The following is a 24,473-nucleotide window of genomic DNA, read 5'->3' on the forward strand; positions in this document are numbered from 1 at the left end:
AAGCAAGAAAACGGCCGAACTTAGGCGGCCCGTGGAGAAACGCGTGTTACGCAACCGTTCGCGTCCCCATGAAATTTTCATTGGACGCGTCATGGGAAAAATTGAAAATGTACGTCAACCACGGGCACGAGAGGGTGTGATGTGCGTGCGATAACGCCCCCCACTGGCGGAGCGCGCATGGTCGTCGAAACGGCGCGTATTTAAGGGCTGAACCCTCGCGAATCTCGCCACTATCACCGGTACCCTTGGATCTTATCGGCGACGCACGCTTGACACCGACCACCCTTTCGGAGCGACGATTGTCGAACACCGGCGCGCAACAGTGAGTCCACGAGGAGCTGTGTTGCTGACTTTGCTGAAACTATCGAGGGGAGGACTCTTCGAGGTCTGCGTTCGTGATCGGGCAACAGGTTAGCGGTACACACGTCTTATTCCAATGACAGGTGTTAGAGTCGGAGGTCGAAATTATTTTACATTGTTTTACTATTGATTTAATGTAGTGTATTAATATTGAACTGCAATTGACGGAGAACCGAAAAGTAACACTTATAGAGAACAATTGAATTGAAATGATAGAATCGTGAGTTGAAATTACTTTATATCGTTGTACTATCGGTTTGATATGGTGTATCGATATTGAATTGTGATTGATGGAGAATCGAAAAGTAACACTTATAGAGAACAATTGAATTGAAATTACATTTGTGGATATTGAAATAACAGAATCGAAGGTTGAAATTGTTTTAAATTGTACTATCGATTTAGGAATGTATTAATATTGAACTGTAATTGGTGGAGAATTGAAAAGTAACAATTATAGAGAACAATTGAATTGAAATTACATTTATGGAAATTGAATTGATAGAGTCAGAGATCGAAATTATTTTAAATTCTTGTTCTACCGATTTAAAAATGTATTAATATTGAAGTGTAATTGATGCAGAACCGAAAAGTAACAGTTATAGAGAACAATGCAGTTTAAATGACATTTATGAAAATTGAAACGAGAATCAGAGTCGGGGGTTGAAATTGTTTTAAATTGTACCATCGATTTAAGAATATATTAATATTGAACTGAAATTGATGGAGAATCGAAGAGTAACATTTATAGAGAACAATCCAATCAAAATGACACTTATGGAAATCAAAAAGTAACATTTATAGAGAACAATTGAATCGAAATTACACTTGTGGAAATTAAAAGGAGAATCAGAACAGGGAGTTAAAATTGTTTTAAATTGTTATACTATCGGTATAAAAATGCTTTAATATTGAACTGTAAGTAATGGAGAACCGAAAGATAACAGTAAATCAAGTTCGACGTGAAATTCGAAACTTTGAAAAAGGAGAGTGTCCCTTTATTCTTGAATCGGGAAACAAATTTTGAGCAAAAAATATTGTGATTCTCCGTGAAGAATTATGTATTAAAAATATAGAGTAAGATATTTTCAATAACGAAATTTTACTCTGGAGATAAAATTGATCTCGAAGATCGTGGGGCACGCGCACGCGCGCGCGCGCTTTCAATCGACACGCTGGCGAAACTTGATCTCGCATACTCTCTTGGGTTTATGCGAGAAATGTATAATTACTTGGTAGTGTTTTTCGATAAAATGTAACCTCGTGTATATTTTAATTTCCATACGAATTTTTGCCGATCATTTGTATGGTGTGTATTTTGTGATTGTCAGTGATTTTTCTAAAACGAGTTTAATAATTATTATCATTCATTTAAGAATATTTTTTTACTTCAATCGTCAAACAATTTAAGATCTATAGAATTATCGTAACTGGAGAAGAAGAATTGTCAAAAAAACATTATTCACAATATTGTAATTTATGCGGTGCACGTAGATCGTTGCAACTGATTGCACCTGGAGTTTAATATTACAGTCCAGAGGACTAGATGTTAAGCTATAGCGAGGGGCATTGCATGCCAATTACCAAGCTCTTACTAAAATGTGCCAGTATAATATTCTTTTATCAGAATCTCAAATGCGTAACCATAACTGCATTAAGACAGTACTTTTATAGTAATTCTATGCAGTTATTGCAGTCGATGCGTTTATTGTAACATAAATAAAAGCTCGAATATTATTCTTTTTTTAAATTTGTAGCACAAAGAATGCTTCTTCTGGAAAATAACGATAAAATTGCATAAATAATCAATACAAGCGTAATTTAATTACCAAAGTTAACACAGAAGTCATAAATTCAAATAGGTAGTATCGAAAGAAAAAAATTTGTTTATTTAATCCAAATCTGTTCGATAGATAAAATAAGTAGACCAGTTATGTGCAGGAAAGTTTATTCGCGACTAGTTGTAATTGTTTATAAAAATGTCTGACATAAATTGTATATGAATTCTTTATACCTTTTGGTTACCAGATCGTGCCTTTTACAATTAACACGTTTTTAATTCAAACCTTTAACGCGGTATCTTAACATTAACCGATTCGACCGAAAGATTTAAACAACCATATTTTCAAACATTCATCGGTTTCGGGATAACGTTATCGATATTTAAATGTCACGCCTTAAAAGATGAGGCCACGATGACCGATACATGTCATGAATATATACATGAGAAACTCTTTTTGGCAATAATTTTGTTTTTATCCATCTTTTGAGGTAGTTGGTCATTTTTTATGCAAAATATACACCGAAGTTCTTGAGAAACGTTAAATACGATTACTCTTATATTATACCAGTAATCGATACATAAATATATATAAATCGTTACATATTTATAGAAAATGTACATAATTAAATTTTTCCATAAGTCATTCACATAATTGGAATTTTTTTTCATTTCAATAAAAAGTAACAAAAACCTTAAAATTTCTTTTTTATAATAATTAAAACACGATCAAGGAATTTCAAAACGTTTATTTTGGTAAATAATATTTTTCGATAATTTTACCATACTTTCTCTCTTTTATAATCTAGATCCACTATTGCAAATTCGTTCTCGATGAGCTATGTTTGTGCACACAGACCTCAAATACTCATCGTTGCAATAATTAAAACGTCTCGAAAATGAATCAAGAAATTTCAAAACGTTTATTTTGGTAAATAATATTTTTCGATAATTTTACCATACTTTCTATCTTTTATAATCTAGATCCACTATTGCAAATTCGTTCTCGATGAGCTATGTTTGTGCACACAGACCTCAAATATTCATCGTTGCAATAATTAAAACGTCTCGAAAATGAATCAAGAAATTTCAAAACGTTTATTTTGGTAAATAATATTTTTCGACAATTTTACCATACTTTCTCTCTTTTATAATCTAGATCCACTATTGCAAATTCGTTCTCGATGAGCTATGTTTGTGCACACAGACCTCAAATATTCATCGTTGCAATAATTAAAACGTCTCGAAAATGAATCAAGAAATTTCAAAACGTTTATTTTGGTAAATAATATTTTTCGACAATTTTACCATACTTTCTCACTTTTATTATGTAGATCCACTATTGCAAATTCGTTCTTGATGAGCTACGTTTGTGCATACAGACCATTTGCGCAATTTTGTCATAACGGTTCCACTTCTTCGGGATTATTGTGCTTAAGCTGAACTTAAAAGATTACACATAATCGTAAAATAGATTCGAGGGTGGGTGAGGAGTTTTACGCGACAGGTACAAAATGAAGTTGCATCGCCAGCAAACATTTATCCCACCTGCAGCGTTCGTGATGCATCCTATCTCGGGGGACGCTTCGCACCGTAAACTGTCTTTGTGCAAGACGTCTGGAAGAATGTAACGTATGGTACGTTCGCGAGAAGTTTCCAGCTTCGAAGAAATTCCAATATATCTCCCCGTGTAAACCGTATTTCCAGCTACGCCAAAATCCATTTAAATTATTCAACCACGTTTTGCAACACGTTGTTCGACGTTCCATGAATACGAACTTCCGACGTGCAACGCGGTGACACGCATTTAATCGAAACTTTTAAGCTCACGTTGTTTGTTTTACAAATGGAACAACAAGGAAGCTTCCAACGGGAAGCCCTCTATCATGGTACGGTGTTTCTCAAATTGTTTTTGTCATTTCTTTACAGCGAAGAGGTAATAAATTCCCGCGAAAATTTTCTATCCACGTTTATTCGCGTTTCTGATAACATTTGGAAATTGAAAGAAAAACTAGTACGAGGTTGACTGAAGCAGGCAGTAGAACGATAGAAAAAAGTTGATTATTTAAAAAATTATTTTTCAAATTACTTTTTCAATGTTTAATTGTATCGTTAGTACAAGGTCTTTTCTTAGAAATAAAGAAAGGTAAATAATAGAATTTTTATTCGAAATCTTTGGAGAAGGTTAGATCACGGGTCTGTTTAGACCCACGCTGGTCTAATTCTTTTTCGACACCGTAAGAATAAATTATAGACCACCGTGTATCACTCTTCAAAGTTACAAAAGTAAATAATAAAAGTCTCGTAAAATTCAGTTTAGTAATGTACGAAAAAATAAAAAAATTATTTATCAAATATTTTCCAAGATGTAGGTTAACCGTAGAGTTGATCAATTATTTGTTAACACCCTAAGAATAAATAATAGAATTTTTATTTGACGTATTTGGAGAAGGTTAGATTACGGGTCAATTTAGACCCACGCTGGTCTAATTCTTTTTCGACACCATAAGAATAAATTCTAGGCCACCGTGTATCCCTCTTCAAAGTTACAAAAGTAAATAATAAAATTCTCGTAAAGTTCAGTTCAGTAATGTACGAAAAAATTATTCATCAAATATTTTCCAAGATGTAGGTTAACCGTGGGGTCGATCGATTCCTTTTTTGCGCCCTAAAAGTAAATTCTAGGCCATCGTGTATCGCCCTTGAAAGTTACAAAAGTAGATGATACGGTTCTCGTAAAGTCTCTCCGCGCGGGATATCTTTAGTGATCCTTCTTTCGAGTCACTTCCGTTTCAGACTACACACCTGCGATTCTTCCGTTCCGGCGGTACGTTCACAATACCAGACCGTGAGTTCTGCGGTGGTATTTCAGAAACAAACTCGATTAAGAACTGACGTTCATTTCCTGCGACAATCTTGCAAGCGATCTCTCTCACTCTCCAGTCTCTCGATCGATTTATCGTGAGGGTCGAGTGTCCCTCGGCAGGTGTCTCGATTCGTCGAGATTTGCGTAGGAATTCGACGGAAGAAGTATTTAAGCAGAGAATTATACCAAAACACGGAATAGTGGTATTACGGTTCTACTTTCCGATGACCTCTTCTCAGACACCTTTCCAGAAATTAGGATACGAAATTACCTGTATGACGTACCTGTACCGATTTACAAAAATGACACATCGTCGTTTATTATTACCGACACTGATAAATATTCCTATATATTACATACAGAACAGTTAATTTTTTAAGAGCTATTTCTTTTGTAGAATTTTTATATATTATATTTTTTTTATTTGCAGCCGTTTTCAAATATTTACAATATTATTAAATATTTACAATACATTATTTATGTATGTTTGTACAGTTATTAAATAGCATTCTTGAATGTTTCTTCGATTTCTTCTGTGTAATTTTATACATTCTCTTTTCTAAATTCCCTTTATTATTTGTGGCTATTGAAAAATATTTACAAATATTTATACAGTTAACGATTATTAAAACTTTTGAATTTTTGTACATAAGTGTATATATTCATTACTCTTACATTTAGATTTTATTTTCCACGTAAACATTTTGAGAAGTTCCATAAATATAGAATAGAACAAAGAGTAGAAAAACACTATTAATTTCTATTTTTCAAGATTAACCGATCGCCGAAAAATTAACAAAGAACCCTTATTAATATAACAAAATTTGTTTAGAAGAAAAACAATCGTTATTTTCCTACATCGTTGGAAATATATGCATCCAAAATTAATTTAATAAATTCCAAAAATATTAACGACGATGGAAAAATATTATCATACAAAGTTGCAAAATTTTAAAGAATTTTTGTCTCTGAATAATTGTAAAACAATAACGTAACAATTAAGAGAAACATAGTGACCTTAAAACCATTTAAAAAACAAAACGAATTAATTTTCTCGATAACTATGCATTCCAAAACCCTTCAACTCTGCACGATAATATTTTTCAATATCGCTAATATTTTTTTTTCTATCAATCTCTAATTTTTTTCCACTCGATACCGCAAATACTTTTCGTCCTGGACCAAATTCAGCATTGAAAGCGATAGTTTTGCTCAATGGGCATTTATGGTTCTCTCTTTAAGTATCTACAAAGTTCACCCCATCCCCCTTAATGGAACACCCCTTAGTTCCACTAAGGGACGAGATTAAAATCGACTTGGTTAGTCAAATATTTCGAGAAATTAAGTTCGGGCGACCTCACGCCGAGTTTTCTACTGAATCAGTGGTACGTTCCAACTTTGGTCAGACCAGCCTTCCTCGAGTCGTTTATCTCGTTCTGTGCACCAGATACGTGTCGCGGAGTATTCAAGAAGATTACTATCCTAGGTAACATGCAACCAGGAGATACTCCGTACAGGATTTAACTCGTACCAGGTGACCAATTCCCGTAAGAGTATTTTCGCGCTTATCGTTCTTCGCCCAATGCGTTTCGCGAATTAAATTAACCACGAGCCATGACACATAATTCCCACGGTGAGGAAGAAAAGAGATCGCGTGGTATCGGTAACGCGATTACCGTGGTCTACTTTCTCCACTTACTTTCGCAAGGGCGGGAAGGAATCGTGCACCGAGCGGGCTAATTGAAATTTATAAAATAAGCGTGAGATAGACGACTTTTGACGAAAAATTGGAAAGCTTATTTTCGAAACGATTAAAGATCCATTAATTGTTTAAGAAACGTACCCGATGTACCGTGACACCATCGCGCGTTTTATTTCGCGATAACACGAATTTTTCGTCGATTATCGTTGAAATTTGAAAATTATCCCAAGTTCGATACTCGTGAATTTAAATGGTCGTTTCGTTGAAATTTACGGGGTACCATCTTGGCTCGTGTATACGTCGTTTGCACGAAAATTTTAATTACACCAACGATGCAATCAAACAAGCAATTATGGAAATGGGATCTTTCGACCATTAAAGAAAGAGACAATACTCGTTGAAAATAAATTGCCGGGTGTTTGAACAACGAAAATAATACCGTGTTAATTTTATTTCGATTTTTCGTTCGCTAAGAATTCTTATAAACATCGACGAAAGAAAATTATGAAAGGGAAAATCTGCTATTGATATTTGTAAATTTTATACGTTCGATGATTCAACTGTTCGCAATTTTTGTTTATAATTTTTCTTAAGAATAGTGATAATAATAATAATTGTCTGCTGTGTTAAATTTTGAAGAAAATATTCTCTGGCAGCACTGCCATAATTTTCATTGATTTGCAATCTTTTCGCAATACGTGTTACATGGACAATTGAATACAAGACATTTTGAAAATAGAACTCTTTTGAAAATAATTATATATTCAGCTTTCCTTCTGCATAGAATACATTGAATATTGAAAAAAAAGATATACATTCAGAATGATAGAAAAAAATGTTCAGTGTCCCCTTTGTCCTTCAGTATTTTTATTTCTGAGTCGTTTAAAGTCTATTGTATATTTAACGGAAGTCAACAATGTACTGTGCGCAGCTGAGAAGATGACCTCTGGAAGAATTTGAAAATCGTATCGAGTGATCCTTCCATAACATGATACTACATTCCCCATAAGAAAGTACTCTGCCAATCTAATTTCAAAAAATCAATTTATTTTACAACTTTTTCAACATTTTCTCCACAACTCGAAAACTGAGAGTGATTTCTATTAAAAAATCATAGGAAACAAAAATTATAAATTGAAATAGATATTAAGGAACAAAGTGTAATAATTGGATAATTAATATTATAGAGAGAAACCAAAATTATAAATTGAAATAAATGTTCAGGAACAAAGTGTAATAATTTTATGAATAATATTATACACAAACAAAAATTATAAATTGAAATAAATGTTCAGAAACAAAGTGTAATAATTTTATAAATAATATTATACACAAACAAAAATTATAAATAGAAAATAGATGTTGAGGAACAAAGTGTAATAATTTTATAAATAATATTATACACAAACAAAAATTATAAATTGAAACAGATGTTGAGGAACAAAATATAATAATTCGATAAGTAATATTATACACAAATGTAGGGTATAGGTTCACAGGACATTTTTTATTCATTTCAGTGTATAAATTCATTCCCTTGAGTATAGTCATCTATTATATAATATACAGTACATATCTACCGTAAGGGAAACGGTCGAAGGGCGTTGTATTTTATTGTTGCTCCAGGTTGTCAAAATACCAAGACACGACAAATGATTTATCGAACATAGCAATTAACTAGCCAAATGATCGAAGACGTAATATCGCGTAACCTTCACCTTAATTATGACTCGAGGAACACGAAGTGGACGATACTCACGAATTCGCCACAGGAGACTCAATGGTGGACGTCACGGGAGCAATTCACAGTAATTCCATTCTGACGATTAATTATTGATACGTTTTGCCGAATTATTTACGGGTTGCGTCATTTCGGTCCTTTATTACTGGAGCCTGTTTGCCGAAACTGTTTCTCACCCTTGCTCACCGTCATCGCTTTTTATTGTCGCGTAAATACATTTACCACTTCTCGTCGGACCAATTTGTAGATTTACAGCTGCAAGTTAATTGCTTCCGCCAATAGTATTTATTCAGAATTTATTACTTTCTGGAAATACATCTCGGGCACCATCGTCGGCATTTAACAAGAAAGTATTTATAACTCTCCTCCACATACGTTTCGAGTACTCGTTCATCAGCAGATCATTTATTTATTTAGGATTGTTTTCTTATTAAGAATAAGAATAATTAAGAATAAACCGAGTAGAATTTTTGTTCAATATTGCGTAACTTTACGTAATACACAAACACGTGACAGAATTATATTTTGAAAATTTCTGTAAACTAAAATTTCCATTCAAAAATTATTTTTCAAAACGATGCAACGATTCGATTTCGATTATTTATTGAAAACACGCCCGAAAGTATTTTCGAAAAATTCGAATCGATGACAAAGCGAGCAGATTAGTAGTTTAATATACCGTTTAAGGTATTGCAACAAATTATATTTTTAAAAATTGCCCCATCTTTCAAAATGGTGATTTTTCTGACAAAGGTGTACAGAAATTAATAGACACTGTGTGGAAAAATAACTCTTCGTTGTTTCGCCAAAATATTTGACCAATAGGATTATAAAAACAAGTCTTGTTTACATTTGAAACATCCTCGTATTTTGTAACGTTTGTTTGTAGAATGCCCCACCGATAAATATTTGCGGCAAAAAGTTTCGTTTTTTTTCCCCACGTTCATTTTTCTACCGCAACGTTGGATTTCACTCCCACGGTATCTGTTGCGCTAGCTACGAACAAAGCGAAAACTATTAGACACTCCGGGCACGTAGGTAATACGATTTTCCAACTTTGAGCTTACGTGTGAGATCACATTCGGATCAGTGAGCCTTATTTACTCGATATTCCGTGACCGTCTTCTGTAACACAATACTCTCCTTCGTTTTCCATAGCATCGACTACTGGACACCCCCTCTCTACCCTTATCTGGTACGATTTTACCTAACTTCTGTGTTTTCCTTGAACTGTCAGCATTATATTCCATTATTGTTTAAGAATCAATGGAAGAAATTTTCTCATTTCGATATTTAATACATAATTATTGAGCCGTCTTGTATTTTCTCAAAAAACGAGTGGAAACTATTTCGTGAAAAATATACTGGCGTGAAATTTTTGTCAATAAAATTTTTTCAATGTAATCTTTTTTATATTGTTTCCAAGAATTCGAATGATCGTTTTATGTAAAAGAAATTTCAATGTTTGTCCAATTGCAAAGGTGAACGCATTCTTTTAACACTTGCCATACTACGCGTGGGTCTTTTCGGACCCAGAGAGGCCTTACTATTGCCTTTATATCGTTCAAGTTGGTGCAAAGTTTCTCAATTCAACATTTGTGTACAATTAATAAGATATCCTGTATTTTGAAAAATTTGTTCTTAAATGTCTTTTTCGTTTAGGAACATTCAAGGTTTTTAACAATCCGCCATCAGTATTTAAAGATCGACGAAGAAACGACAGAACGTTCTCGTCTTTCCTTTTTTGTTTAATCTTTTACCAAGACGAGATTCGTAAATTTTAATTATTTACAATCAATTCAGAAGTACGAAAACAATCTCGTGAACATTTCTAGTACGAAACGCGAATTTGAATAATTCTTATGGTTACATTAAGAGCGTATCAAGGACCTCGTTGCAGCATCCGATTTAACAGGAAACCTGTTACTGGAAAATTGATTTCCCTCCAAGTTCTCACGTGTTCATAAGTGGCGAGCTAATTTTCTTGTCATTGGGAGGTACACGTCCTCTTTGTTTTTAATCTCTTGCACATCCGTTCATCCTACGTATAATTTAATTGTAACGTCGTCTTTGTTATTTAACGTCATTTAGGTAACAATGTTACGAGTTTCGTTTCGAAATGTTTACGAGTTTCGTACCGTTCTATGATATCGACCAGAACTCGATATCTTTGAATCATCATTTGGTACTTTTTAACGATACTGTTTAAAATAAAAAAAAAAAAAAAAACGACAAGAAAAATAAAATCAAAGAAACACACACTTCGATATAAAAACAATTTACAAAGTCGAATCGGACCAACCACAGAACTGATCGTAGAGTTATAAATTAACGAATTAATTAAAAGTTCCCCAAGTTTTTCAGACTTAAGTTTTTCAAATCGAATTTCTTTAATATCTGTAATTAAGGTCGTTCACTGAAATGAAAAGCACCTGTTTTCGTACAATTTTTGTACGAAAAATTTCTAATACCCTGTTCCAGAACAAAAATGATGGGTTCAATGATCGTGATCCTCATTTCGTTAACGACGATGTCCATGTTCTGTAACAACGTTTCGGCGGCTCTGCCCACGCAATGTAATCCTGGATATCTTGACGATCTTCCTCCAAGGGTTCGCAAAGTTTGCGCTGCTCTTTCCAGGATACGCGAACTTGGCTCAGAAATGGAGAGTTACATCGACGACAAGGAAAACCATATAACAGGTGCACTTGAAACATCTATCAACCCATTCGAATCGTATTTAACACTAGAACTACCGATAGATTTCGGAATATTGAGGTATATCTCACGTGTATCAACAAAGAAACCAATCGATGAGGAAGGAGAGGAATTTATAAAGTTGATCACGTGCGTAGAATTGATATAGTCATAAAGTCTTCAGAAACCAATTTACGGAATTTAAAGTAAATTTCATTACGAAAACAGTTGGAATCGTCAGTTTTGAATGGTTGGTAAATCTAGTGTTGAATGCCCGTGTAAATCTTACTAATTAAATTTAACGCTAGAATTAACAACGGTGAACGTATTTATATCGAACTAAAATATTACTCGTAGCAAACTAGATACGTATTTAAATGCCTGTGTAAATTTTACTAATTAAATTTAACGCTCGAAGTAACGACGGCTCGAAGTTCGAATTTAGATGGAGAAAGGGAAAATTAATTTACCATTAAGTTGTCTATTTTGATCATTGTCGATGAATATTGTAAGCAAAGATACGGTTAATAATTGAATAATTTTAAAAAGAAGTTTCAAACAAGTAAAATTTACCCTTTTGATAGTTTTGGTATTAAACACTCCGTAGAAAAGAAAAAGTGTGCAATTTTTGAAAAATCATAAAAAGTTAAATATTAACACTAATAGTATCGTGTCTGGTCGAATGATCGGTTTAAAATTTGATTTAAAATTGATTAATTGTTATTTAATTCATATCGTACTTAAAAAATGTGGAAATCTTACTAATTAAATTTAAATACCCTGTAGGGAGTGAAAAATACACAGACTTCATGAAAAATCATAAAAAATTAAATAGTAAATATTTTGCGTTGAAATTTTGCATGTATATTTATATAGACCACTGTAACATTCCGAGTTGTGGTCGTTGTATCATTAAGGCCTCGCAGTGACGTGATGAGATCAGCTCATCAAATGATTCGAATGAATTAGGGAAGGACACTGCCTTGATTGAAAAATAAGGTAATCCTTAGAAATTACTTTCGAAGACGAGTGTAATTTTTTCAAACTTTCATCTACCGCTTAAAGTACATATTAAACGACGAATTTGCTAAATTTTATTTAAAACATTTTATTTAGTTAAAATATATGGTCAAATCGTCTGAATTCAAAATACCATTCTTTTTCTTGTCAAAACTCTTTTACAAATGAAAATTTAAATAATAAAATTTTAGTACAGTTGCTGTTTAATGTATGTACTCTTAACTAATGCACAAACATTTGATAAAATGACACGTCTGTCGCTGAAAATAAATTTCTAAGACCTACCTTATTATTCAACTCCTTACATTTGTGTAATCTCTCAATTAATTAATGAAATTTGAATTACGAATGACATTGAATAATTTAGTAAGTCAATAATTAATATTACCTCAATGAAAACGATGATTATTCATTCTCGAAGCATTATCGCGGTCTATGATATTAATAATCTGTTCCTGCATAATTGTGATACTTGTGAACAAAATTATACAAAGTGAATGTAATCTTCTATTAGCCTACGTTCGTTTATGAAAAAAGAAACTACACCTAAAGTAGTCAGACTTAATTTTCATCAAAATGATACTCTTCTTGCACAAGAGAACTTGAACTGTATGCTGTCTGTGCAATTTCGTTTCTATTGCTTTCTTGCCTTTTTTTTTTAATTTCAAGTGCATTCACAATTAACAATTTTATCATGATTCACAGGTTTCCACGAAAGCATCCCATTATTGGACAGCGGTGTTAAAAGACAGGACGTCGATCATGTTTTCCTACGCTTTGGAAGGCGTCGTTAGACGTCGCAATGAATTATGCTTTACACTCTGAAGATATTAAACAGTTAAACTTTCGTCATTCGATCGCCTCATCGTACAGCTACGATAGGATATTTTCAAAATTATTTCAAAGCTTTAATGTCCCCTCGCTATCTCTTGACTAACAAAAAAAAAAAAACACTGAAAGGGTTTCCCAACATCTCGCAAATAAATTATTTAAGCAAAGTAGTCACAACCTGAACCGACGAAAGTTATTTCACTTTACTTGAAGTCAGTTGTATTTTTATAACGAAGGTAGTTAAAGATCGTTAAAGTACAACAGGTCTAGTCAGAATCTAGTCAGAACATGTTCTTTTTTCGGGCACAAGAGTCCTTTTCGATTTTGTTTTCATTTTTTCTTTTTTTAAGATCACTTTGAGTCGAATTTGAAAAAAAAAAGAACACTTGCATTTTTAATAGGAAACTCTGAATACGATCCATCATATAATCATTCATCAAACTTAATACAAATATGGTTTAAAATAAAGGGAATAAATATAAGTGTATGTGTTTTTGATTCGCATCGGAAACCTTCTATCGGGATTTCTTATTAAACGAAACCTCCGTCATCGCAAACGTTCAATTATTATTAACATCCTCAACATCCACGCTTTATCGAAGAATTAATCCGCGAGAAACGGTCGATTTATTTCGACGAGAATTTCATTCGATTATATTCTAACGGAGAAAAAACGATTAACGATTTTGTGAAAATGAAACACGAACTCATTTTTCAATGCACATTCACGACGTTGTTTGGTTCTTGCGCGACAATCATTGAGTTTATAACGACAAACGACAACAAAGTGTAAAAGATTAAACATGCATGCATAACAATCCAGTACATAAGGTATCTTGAAAAACTGTACACACAGCAATAATTTCATTTTGCACAATGTATGTAGTTTCAATTTGAAAAAACATATTTAACAATCTAAAGAGACCAGATATCGTAAAATTTGATTCCTTCCTCCATTTTAATTAAAATCGCTCGCACAGCTTTTCATTGTCCTAGTATCTACAGAATTACAAACGATTCGATCGGCTAAATTCTTGGATATTTACTGGCAGACTTTTTACAGGCCATTAACATCGATTTTCGTTATACTTCAAAGGAAACAGACATTCGTTTACATCGACGTAAATTATTACTTGGGTAAATTTTACTTGACAAAATTTCGTCGCGCAAAAATTAAAGTAACGCAGACAACTATCAAGATAGATTCTCTTGAAAAATTTTTTTACAAATTTCTAATAAAATATCCTGAGATTATTCTCGAAATTCGATGTTACGCTTCAAAAGACCAGCTATTTTTCTTGAACACTGCAGTTAAAAGAAAGATTGAGCTACACTCATATGCCTGAATCATACAATTTGCTTGTAACAACAATAACAAACAACCGCTAGTTGTTTGGGTGGAAAAACTTGTCCGCAAACATGATGCACAATTCTGAAGGCACCTAATCATCAAACTTGCTTTAAATGTATCCCTCGAAATGCTTTCTCGAGTATGTGCGTCACGTGACACGATTGATCGTTATCGTTACACGAAGCTGCTTGACTAAAGTTACAAATTCAACATCCGTAAGCTTTATTAGAAATTACGTACTTATGCTAAAAATTCGGATATTTACAAGCCCTATCCTATCACAGGGTATTGAGTCACGGTCCGTCCAAAACGTCTAACAACGTTTGCCGAGAAATCGAACTTCCGACGTTGATTTTCGGCGTGCAGTTGCAGCTATGGTGGCGCAGAATGGGGAGGTCGGGGTCAGCAATTTGAAGTTCCACAGTGTTTGTCATTCGCGAAGTACGACACAGACACCACGTCCCCGCCTACATTTATTAAGCACTGACCCTAAAATTTAAATAATATGTATCACCGGAGAAACAGCAAAAGTTGAACTAGCATTCAACGATAAAGAATTTACCCAATTACAATTGAACAATTGAAAGAACAAGAAATTATGAAACTAACCTGATTTTTATGAGGACTATGTAGAAGTACACACTTAGTCATAAAAAATGCCACCATTGCGTTGCCTCCTAAAGCCGTGATGTGTGCACGTACGATCGCCAAAACTTCCATTACGAAACTATGCGTAAACCCACTCAAACCTCCGTTCTGTCAGAGTTAAAAGGTTTTTTGATCAATTTATACTGTCATTTATTTTCTATTAAATATTGAATCAAACGCGTTAAACGAACCTCTCTGATAGATGTGCTTTCACGAATAAAGAAGAAATTTAAATTTCCTAAGTACCTCTCGATACGACCACCTGGCAAATAAGATAAAGGCGTTATATCTACGCCATATCTTCCTTTTAAAGGCACCTGTAAAATATCGGCTTTAGTTGTACATTTTGTAACATTTTTCTTTAAGTATTTTTTTTTTTATTGTTCTTGTTCTTAAGTAGTTTTGTAATATTATTCTTTACATGTTTGTGTTTATGCGCTGTATGAATCTTCGACCGCAGTGGCGAACGGGTTCTGGATTTCAATCCTGAAGTATTCATTAAAGCAGAGGAGTTTAGTGTAATATTGGATGCATTGTCCGAAGAAATTTCAGCATGATCCACGTCAAGATTGAATATCATATCACTATCGTCTAAAAAGAATATTTTAATAAGTACTTGAAATTAAAAGGTATTTCTTGATTGATCAATCACATTGGAATAAATCAACTATACATATAAAAATGTAATTATAATGAAAAATATTCTAATAAATATTTTAAACAAAATAAAAATAAGATTCGATGCAATTAAATCGTTTACCTGATCTTTTAACCTGATCCTTACTCATGGAATGGGTCATTAGCTTCTTTTTTAATTTATTTATTTTTACTGGATCTCCTAGACCAAGAGCCATGCCGATTACCGTGAATTGGATCTCGTCTGGTTCAGGAAGTGCCAATTTGAATTGCATATCACAAAGTGCACAGGGGATCATTCTCCTCAGCTTGAAGTACACGGACTAAAATAAAATGTATTAACATACATTTCAATAAAAAAAATGTCCTTTTGCCAAGTAATAATTAAAGTTTAACCAAAGTATAACCTATGAAGAGTATCGAAGTATAAAGGTACCTGAAGTAACCTGGCAAAGTATTTTGAAGGCATAGATGCAAACTGTCCCGCAGGTATTTTCGTTCTCGAAATTTGCGTGAACATCTGTAAATTTCTTACGATTTCCAAATCGTCAAGACCAGGAATAGTTTGTGTATTTACTACGTGAAAATCATCTGGGGGTCTGTCGTCCATCAACAGCGATATTCTGTCCATGTCCTCAATATCGTCTACTTCTAATACACAGGCATCTCTGGTACCAACGTTAAAATCTAAATCTGCCAAATCTTCATCTGATTCATCGGTATCCGAAGTTGTAACTCGGCCATTTTCAACATCCTGTAATAAATAAATGACTTATTGACAATTAAGAATCAAAGATGTAATTATTAAAACTGTTAGAAATAATAGTACACCTACACCAACAGGTTTGAGCCGATAAAACTCTCTATTCTTTTTGACAGTTTCAAGCAGAGTTTTCTGAATTTCTGCTAATTGCTCCTCTTTGGGCCAAGCATTTCCAGATGCAATTTGCGGTATAGAAGGAGCAGGTAATGCGGTTAAAAAAACAGCAGTACCTACGGCCATACCGATAATCAATCGTTCTCCGACAGACACCTGTAGCTTCAAGCCAAATATTGCATTCATCCCTTTGACCTTCAATTTATTTAAAAGTAAACTATGTAACTCGTACTCTAAAAACGGCAAGCAGTCTGATATTTCCTTGGCATTTAGTTCTCCTCGAAGATCTTTCTTAGTTTTACACGCAGTTGCTTGTATGATACCTCCTCGTCCGATCGTTAACACGTTTTCAGGGAGCTCTATGGTGGTAAACATTACATCCGGTACCCTGGCGCGCTTGCATATAGCACATTTCGAGGCGTTCACACGAAACGGAACGCTCACCTCGTTGTATGGTAAATGACAAAGACTACACTTGCTTTGAATAAATTGAACCTCGTGATCCTTGTTCTCCGATACGTGCCTAACTTTGCCAGTTTGGTGAGTTGAAGCAGGGGCGGGCGTGTCAGATTCGGATTTCTCTGCTTTCACAGGTACAGGTTTTTGTTGAGCTTTTTCACGTTCCATTTCTGTGGTGTTCACGACTGATCCTGATTGTCCTTTGTTAATAAAAACACTGTCCGAATCTTGATTCGAATTGTAAAGATTAATTATCGCTGCTGTACCATATGCGTTTAACACGCAAACATCGTCACTGTAATAAGGGAATGACAAATGAGGCGTTTTAAGAGATAAGAAATAAATAATAGAAAGTCTATATTATAATTCTTACCATATACTAGTTTCTTCTTTGTAACCAATGACTACATTACACGCTAATGCTCTTGCGTGCGATCGAACCTCCATCCTAACTTCTTTCCACCAAGCATCGCGACTCTCAGGCTCTTCTAAGTTACTAATTCTTTCTAACAACTTGACTGATCTTGAACTTACAAGGCCACCTGTCTCAATGTACACAATCTATGACTAAATTTTGCAATAAAAACGTATAAAACATTGAAATCAGAGTGATGACGCGGTTTTTAGTTCATATTTTGAGGATTATACTGCTTACCAATGTGCAAAATAAATCCTGCTGGATACTGTTGCATAGTAATAAATGGATATTCTAACATTTCAAATGCATCCTGATTCATAGTTCTTATCACAGCAGTTGATGTCTTCAAAAATCCAGTCATTGATCTATCATTTGTTCCCAGGGAATTACCTACAACATACATTATTATTTGCTTTTGTTAATAATAAAGAAATGTAGAAAAGAAGTTATATTTGTAAAAATATATGTGATGAATATCTTTATTAAAACGAATGTCTCATAAAGTGATTTCTTGTTCAAGCATATATTATCTTTATTACTTATATTGTAATCATTACTTTTTTAAATTATTAATATCTCTATAATAGGCAAAGAAGTAAGTGTAAAAAAATGATTACCTATAACCATGTGGAATCATCATGAATTGTTATTTTTGGTTCAGGAATTTCTTCTTTGCCGGATATAATTCACTTTATGAGGCATCTGTAATTTGAATCTTGGCTGGCAATGAACTACCTGAAGGGCAATGGATTTATGAATAAAGTGCATTTATAGCACTATACAACGAACAAATACAATTATGATTCTGATCTATCATTAGCTATAAGATCAAATTAAAGCTTAGGCAATGAATTAAAAGCAAATATATAAGTACATTATTTTTATTAAACTTAATTCGTATCCACTATTCTGATAATAATTATTACAATTAATATACAATTATAAAACTCACCTTTTGGAGTAATGCTCAAATCAGAATCACTGGATCTTCGATGCAATGACACAGTGGGTTGTGCCTTAGTTGTTGGTAATTGACATACTTTTGAGACCACGGAAGGAACAGCCGGAAGTGGATAAGATGGACTTAGAGATGCCTCGTCTTGTTGCCTATGATTGGGAGAAGGATGGGACACACACGAGTTGTAAGTAATACTAGCAATGTTAGTAATATTAGTCAATTCATTATCATTTGATACTTCTCTTATATTACAAATGCTATGACTCTTATGTACCGCAGGATCTATGGATGTGGATGATATTGAAGGGTTAGTAACTCTTGGCTTTAGTTCCTTCATTTCTATAATGCTACCATTATCCCTAACTGAATCACTACTTTGACTATCTATAGTTAATTCCTTGGCAGTAGTTTCATGGGGTATTGAATCGACTGCGGATCTTTTGATGGGGAAGCTTTTCTTTGAACGAAATGACTCGGCTGTTCTACGTAAGCGTGATTTAATTAACGTATCGCTAGTGATTATGCTTTCAAGAGATGAATTATAGGAAGAGGTATCAGGCGTGAGTAGTACTGGCACGGATTCGTTTAAAGGAAGTATAACTTCTGCATGTTTAAAAGTTTGAAGATGTCTCTTTAAAAACCGATTATGCAAATTTTTGCGCATATTTCTGGGGTTGACATTCCTGTATAGTTTGTCTCGTTTTTTCCTTTTCAATCGATAATTGCCACTATTGTTATAACCTTGTGGTTGCGCCATCATCTTCGTATCAATTAATCTAATCAAATCCAACATACGCCGTTGTCTATTCTTATGTGTTGTATCATGTAAGTCATTGCACGAAGACTGTATTAAACTTTCAATGCTGGATGAAGTTTTTGACATAGACTCTGCAGTTACTTTGTGATCCACATCTTCTCTTACATTAGATTCTACATATGTATGAAATTGATATGGCTGTAATGATGGCAATGAATGTGTTGATGCAGAAAACTTTAGTACATTGTGTTCCTCTAACTTTTCAATACGTTCTTTATTCTTGAAAGAAATTTGAACAGGTATACTGTCTGTCTCTTCAAGTAAGGAAGAAAATCCTTCTTCATGCACCTGTTTAAGTGGTATATTTTTATTTTTTCTTTCAGTATCACTTGCATTTTGCAATAAAAAGTATGTAGAAACAGATACTTCAGATTCATCAGCAGAAGATAAATCATCATTTATGTTATTCATATCATTCTTTATTACAGAAGATTCGTTGTGTTTTTTAGACATTTCGCAATTTTCATAATCACTAATGTTAGCATTTAATTTGTTCTCTGTAATAATTAATGAAGAGTCATGTTCTTGTACTTCTGAGAAGAACGGATGACGATTTTCTACCGGTGTACTCGTTGCAAGGGGTTGATCAAAATCTTGTGAATTGTTTATGCTCTGTTGACTTTGTAGATCATTCTCAATGTTTTTACTAATTTTTGTTGTCAATATAGTAGTCGTAGAAGTAGCATTTTTAGTCATTGCTTCTATAGACTCTTCTTTTTTTCCTACTTTGACTATGGCAGAATATGAATTCTGTATAGGATCAATTTGTGATTCTACAGTGTATCTTAAATTAAATGGTATTTGATTCATGGATAAATATTTAATTAGTGATGACATACTTTTTGTACGAAGGGGACGCATTTCACTATCTGTCCTTTGTAATTTTATTTCTGATGACTTTATTTTGAATGGAGGAAATGTATCAGCCCTGACAAGTGTTTTAGTAAATTTACTTTTTTCCTGTAATGTATCATTAATTGAAAACTTTGAATCACGTAGTATATTGTAGTTGGCGCTATCAATTGAAGACTCATCTGAAAGACCATTAGAGCTGGGTGTGTTTTCCTCAAATGAGGAATCATATTGTTTCTTTATTTCTGCTTTTGATGTTTCAACATGAATATCATCTTTGCAATTAAATTGTTTGCCTCTCTTCTCACTTTCATGATTGTCAATAACATTTTGATATTCTGAATGGTCAAAATCTTCTTTTACATTATTAGCTGGAGAAAGTGTTGTTGGTGTCTCCTGAGTTTCATTGAGATTTTCCAATGGTACACTGTGTATAGTTTTAATCAAAAGAGCAGCTATACCTTCTGTAACTTTATTGTTTTTTGACATTTTCTCTTTCCTTGGATTACGTATACTTATAATAGAAGATTTAGTTGAGATACTTGAACGTGAACTGTTCATTTTGGTTTCTGTATCATTTGAACCAAATAACTTTTTTAAGTTTTTCATGCGAACATCCAATATACCTTTGTTGCTTTCACCTCTTTCATCTTCCAAAGCCAACATCATTCTTATAGATGCATCTTGAATTACTGATTCAGATAAACTTGAGTAGGAAACTGCAGACATTTTTGCATTGCTTGTCTTCAATGCTTTTTCAGTAGTCTTTGTGCCTTTTGATTCATCACACGAATTTTCAAATGTTTTTACAATTCGTTTAGGACTTTTTGAAAATTTTAAACGACGTGGAAAATTGTCCTTTATACGCATGACTCTTGTATTTGTAATAAGAGGATCAGGGATATGTGTAGGAGTAACAGTATATAGCGGCGTACTCTCATCGAGTCCTGTACGTTCCTTCTGTGCTTTGTGTTGTGAAAAGAATGCCCTATATAACACATGCAGGTGGGTAAAAAGAAAAATATCTATTAGTTCATGTATTGAAATTCTGATAATAAAAATATAAAATGTAACTCTTCCAAAACTTAAATGGGAAAATAAAACTTTACTGCAATAACTAAATTTAATTCTATAGCTTTGTATTGTTTTCCCACATTTCTTAAAAAACAAAAATATATAAGAATACTGAAATTTTAAAATATAAAAATTAAATATTATATTGAATGCTTTAAAGGAATTGATCTGTAAATACAGAAACTTCGACAGGTCAATGTAATTTTTAAGATTTTCATATAATCAGTCATTACTCTCTCAAATTATCAATGATCAAAGTTGGATGCGCGTGTAGCGTACCTAGTCACTTCCAGTACATCGCAGTGCTCCGTTTTCTACATACTTCGTCCTGGTTTCTATGCACGCGCATCAGACCTCGATCTAGCTTCTATATACCAAGTGTCCTAGAAAAATGATAGGCTGGTTAGAAATTTATAAAACATTATTGTATTGTTTTATACACACTTTTGTATTCTGTAATTATAGACCAGCAAAGGCTTTGAAAAATTAAATTTTTCATCAAAATTAGTAATAAACAATACGTAAGCAATATGGAAATAATATAAGATTATAAAAATTGAAAAATCTAACAATAACATATTATCATTTTTTAGGACACTGCATACATAGAAGTTGAAGCAAGAACTATTTTCATAAAGTTTTAATATTCACTTTATGTTTAGTAAAATTAATACTCCCCTGTATACATTGGTATATTTTCAGATTATATTAGTACATTATTACTTAGCTATTTAATGTTAGTATTTTTTTAAAGAAAACAACTGAAAACGTGTTTAATATTTTTGCTATTAAAAATGATCAAACTTTCCTTGTAAAATGAAAAGAAATGTGGTTTCACTTACAAAACTTTTATCAAAAAATAATATTTAAATCTTTATTACATGCATTTTGTTAATGATAAGCAATATAAAAAATGACATACTGTGACAGAATATATGCAGTAAGACAAATTTCAATACTTGTTTAAATAATCAGCATTATACCTCACAACACAGAACACTAGCATAATGTCTGAGGTTCACGCCACGCCAAAAAGCACTTAAAACAATGTTAAACTTTTAGAGCACAATTAATTCACAACTTGTTTACAAAAGAATAATAAGCACATTAGAATCAAAAGCATTGCAATGTACTTACTCTTCAATATTGTCAGATGGAAAGCTTAAAGTATCCTGTAACTTCACAAGAGTGACAGCAGTACCTATGCCTCGAGCCACAATACCAGATTCTCCTTCCAGATCAAAATTTTGTAAATACCTATGTTTAAAAAAATACTTTGATAACATTATACTATATTAGAATTCTAAATTTATAATTTAATTGAAAAATAATTTTCAGTTTAATTGGAAACAGTTTCATAATATATTAACATACCCAATAACTGCATTTCCACCAAGATCTAATGCTTTAAGTCCAATTTTCCTCTGAACTTCTCCACTAAGTTTGAAAAATAATGTTTGACGTGCTTCATTCGAGGCTCTAGGTGTCCTTATTTTATCAATCCATTTGTATTCAGGATCGTCACTGACAACTAATTCTTCTACAAAACCGTGTATGCTCTGAGTATGATACCCATGAGGTATATTTGGTGCTAAAATAATATTATGCAATGTATCTATTATGGAGAATCACTTTTACTTTTATAAACATATATATTTACAATAAAAAAATTGTACTCCACACGAGGATTGTCTAAACTTGTTAAAATCAGAAAACAGCTCCACTTTAACTATAATATTAACTTCACCCCGAATACCATGCATTGTATCATACACTGGTATCCATCCAGTCATGACTGAACCTAGAATAACGAGTTTACATAGCATTAAAATTATTTAGACATTAATTATTCTAAAGGTTAGCTACATACCACCCTGAGAACCAGTGTTTGTATTCATAGCTGCTTCCAGTGTCCAAATGTTTTTAACAGTAGGAGGAACTCCAGGTAATAGTAATGGATTTAAATTTATATAAACTTTGCCTATTGCATCATTTGCTGAATACGTGTCATAGTCCATCAATCTAATTTGTAATGGTTCATCCTGTAGTTCAGAATCATCAACTTCAAATCTGTACCATTCTGAGTTCCATTGAGGATTCAGTGATTTCCTGCATACATCCGTTTTAAATGTTATATTGCCAAATTTCAATTCCACATATGCATCTGTGGTATCACCCGAACGATCCATTACTGGTAAGTTACGGCCTGCTAATATTTTGACTTTTATTTTGCCAGGCATCGTGATTGATCGTTTTAACGAAATTCTGTAACCAGTACATCACGATTTTTAAGATCATGCGACAGCAATGCATTTGTTCACACTTGCCAATAATAAAGGTTATGTTTAGAAATAAATTGTCTTAATAAAATATTGTGCAATATTTCATGGAACGTAATATTTATCAGTATCAAAGGCAAGTATATGGTACATTTAAACCACGCTGTAATACTCACTTTCGTCAAAAGACTTGGGGAATATTAACGCAAATTATCGTCTCCGATTCATTTGACGTATCAGTAGAGTGTATATTTATGACACTAACGTGTAAAACCTTTAGTCTAGTAAATATATATTAAAATACACTGTATTAATCATTTTGATTTGAGTTGTGATGTATATTTCATCGCAAAGTGTTAATTTGACGTTTGTTTACAGTCACATCTTTAAAACGATGCATCGCTTGTTCGTTTATTTCCACTCTATATAAAACAACGAATTTATTTTACAAGTTCTACAATGTATGCAGTACAATGTTTGAAAAAATTCTTTGCACAACGAACTTGATAAAACGACATGTAAATTTCATAATAACGATTCTAACTACTAATTTTATCGATTACTTTATCGCCGTTGGTATTCAGTTTATCCTATTTTTTTGCCAATAACCTTCAAAAGCCAAATATTATGTGCAGAAACATTATAATTGGAATTGGAGAGCGCCCAGATTATTGCTCTTTAGGGAATTCCTAAGTTTTATTGCGTTAAACGTAAGACATCGTACAATTTAGATATTTTCTATATCACATACTTCTATTTTAGGTTATAGAAACAGTCAGAGTGTTATACTCTACTTCAAAATTTACAAATGTATTACCGACTGAGTGTTATTGATTGTTTTAGTTCATCAAAAGTAATATAGGTGCTGATTTGTAGTAAAGATTGTTTTTTGAAACGAGGTTATTTGGTAGTGATTCGATATATTCAATTTGGCAGACCCATGAATTATCTCAATACAGTGAAAATTTGTTCAGTTATTTAAACAAAACAAAAATTAAAAAATAGAATATTCATGATAATTATAGGATGCTTGACTTTTAATCTAGGAATGCGCGTGTGACGATTGGTGGACAGATGGAATTAATACGCATGTACTATCATAACGAC

The 24,473-nt window shown here is 33.0% G+C and overlaps 2 protein-coding genes across 3 annotated transcripts; one reads left to right on the forward strand and one right to left on the reverse strand.

Moving 5' to 3' along the window:
* The first annotated feature begins 225 nt into the window (after positions 1-225).
* On the forward strand, positions 226-13,469 carry Ms (neuropeptide receptor myosuppressin). Its single transcript, XM_076312409.1, has 3 exons — positions 226-410; positions 10,931-11,151; positions 12,872-13,469. Exons 2-3 carry the CDS (start codon positions 10,938-10,940, stop codon positions 12,958-12,960), a joined length of 303 nt encoding a protein of 100 aa, XP_076168524.1. The 5' UTR covers positions 226-410; positions 10,931-10,937; the 3' UTR covers positions 12,961-13,469.
* Positions 13,410-24,139, reverse strand: LOC143147284 (C2 domain-containing protein 5). Of its 2 annotated transcripts, XM_076312401.1 has the most exons (15): positions 23,543-24,139; positions 22,958-23,352; positions 22,748-22,888; positions 22,462-22,678; positions 22,225-22,344; positions 18,339-21,001; positions 17,624-17,776; positions 17,342-17,510; positions 16,468-17,263; positions 16,069-16,386; positions 15,757-15,955; positions 15,418-15,587; positions 15,188-15,313; positions 14,958-15,104; positions 13,410-14,837 (listed from the first exon to the last, which is right to left on the reverse strand). In XM_076312401.1, the coding sequence occupies exons 2-15, from the start codon at positions 23,325-23,327 to the stop codon at positions 14,751-14,753; spliced, it is 5,676 nt and encodes a 1,891-aa protein (XP_076168516.1). In that variant the 5' UTR covers positions 23,328-23,352; positions 23,543-24,139; the 3' UTR covers positions 13,410-14,750. The 2 variants fall into 2 exon arrangements, with proteins under 2 accessions (XP_076168516.1, XP_076168517.1); XM_076312402.1 differs by lacking the exons at positions 22,225-22,344; positions 22,462-22,678; positions 22,748-22,888; positions 22,958-23,352; positions 23,543-24,139 and adding an exon at positions 21,367-21,470.
* Between the last annotated feature and the right edge of the window lie 334 nt (positions 24,140-24,473).

This window comes from Ptiloglossa arizonensis, chromosome 5 (assembly GCF_051014685.1).
Source record: "Ptiloglossa arizonensis isolate GNS036 chromosome 5, iyPtiAriz1_principal, whole genome shotgun sequence".
In the NCBI taxonomy this organism is placed as follows: domain Eukaryota; kingdom Metazoa; phylum Arthropoda; class Insecta; order Hymenoptera; family Colletidae; genus Ptiloglossa; species Ptiloglossa arizonensis.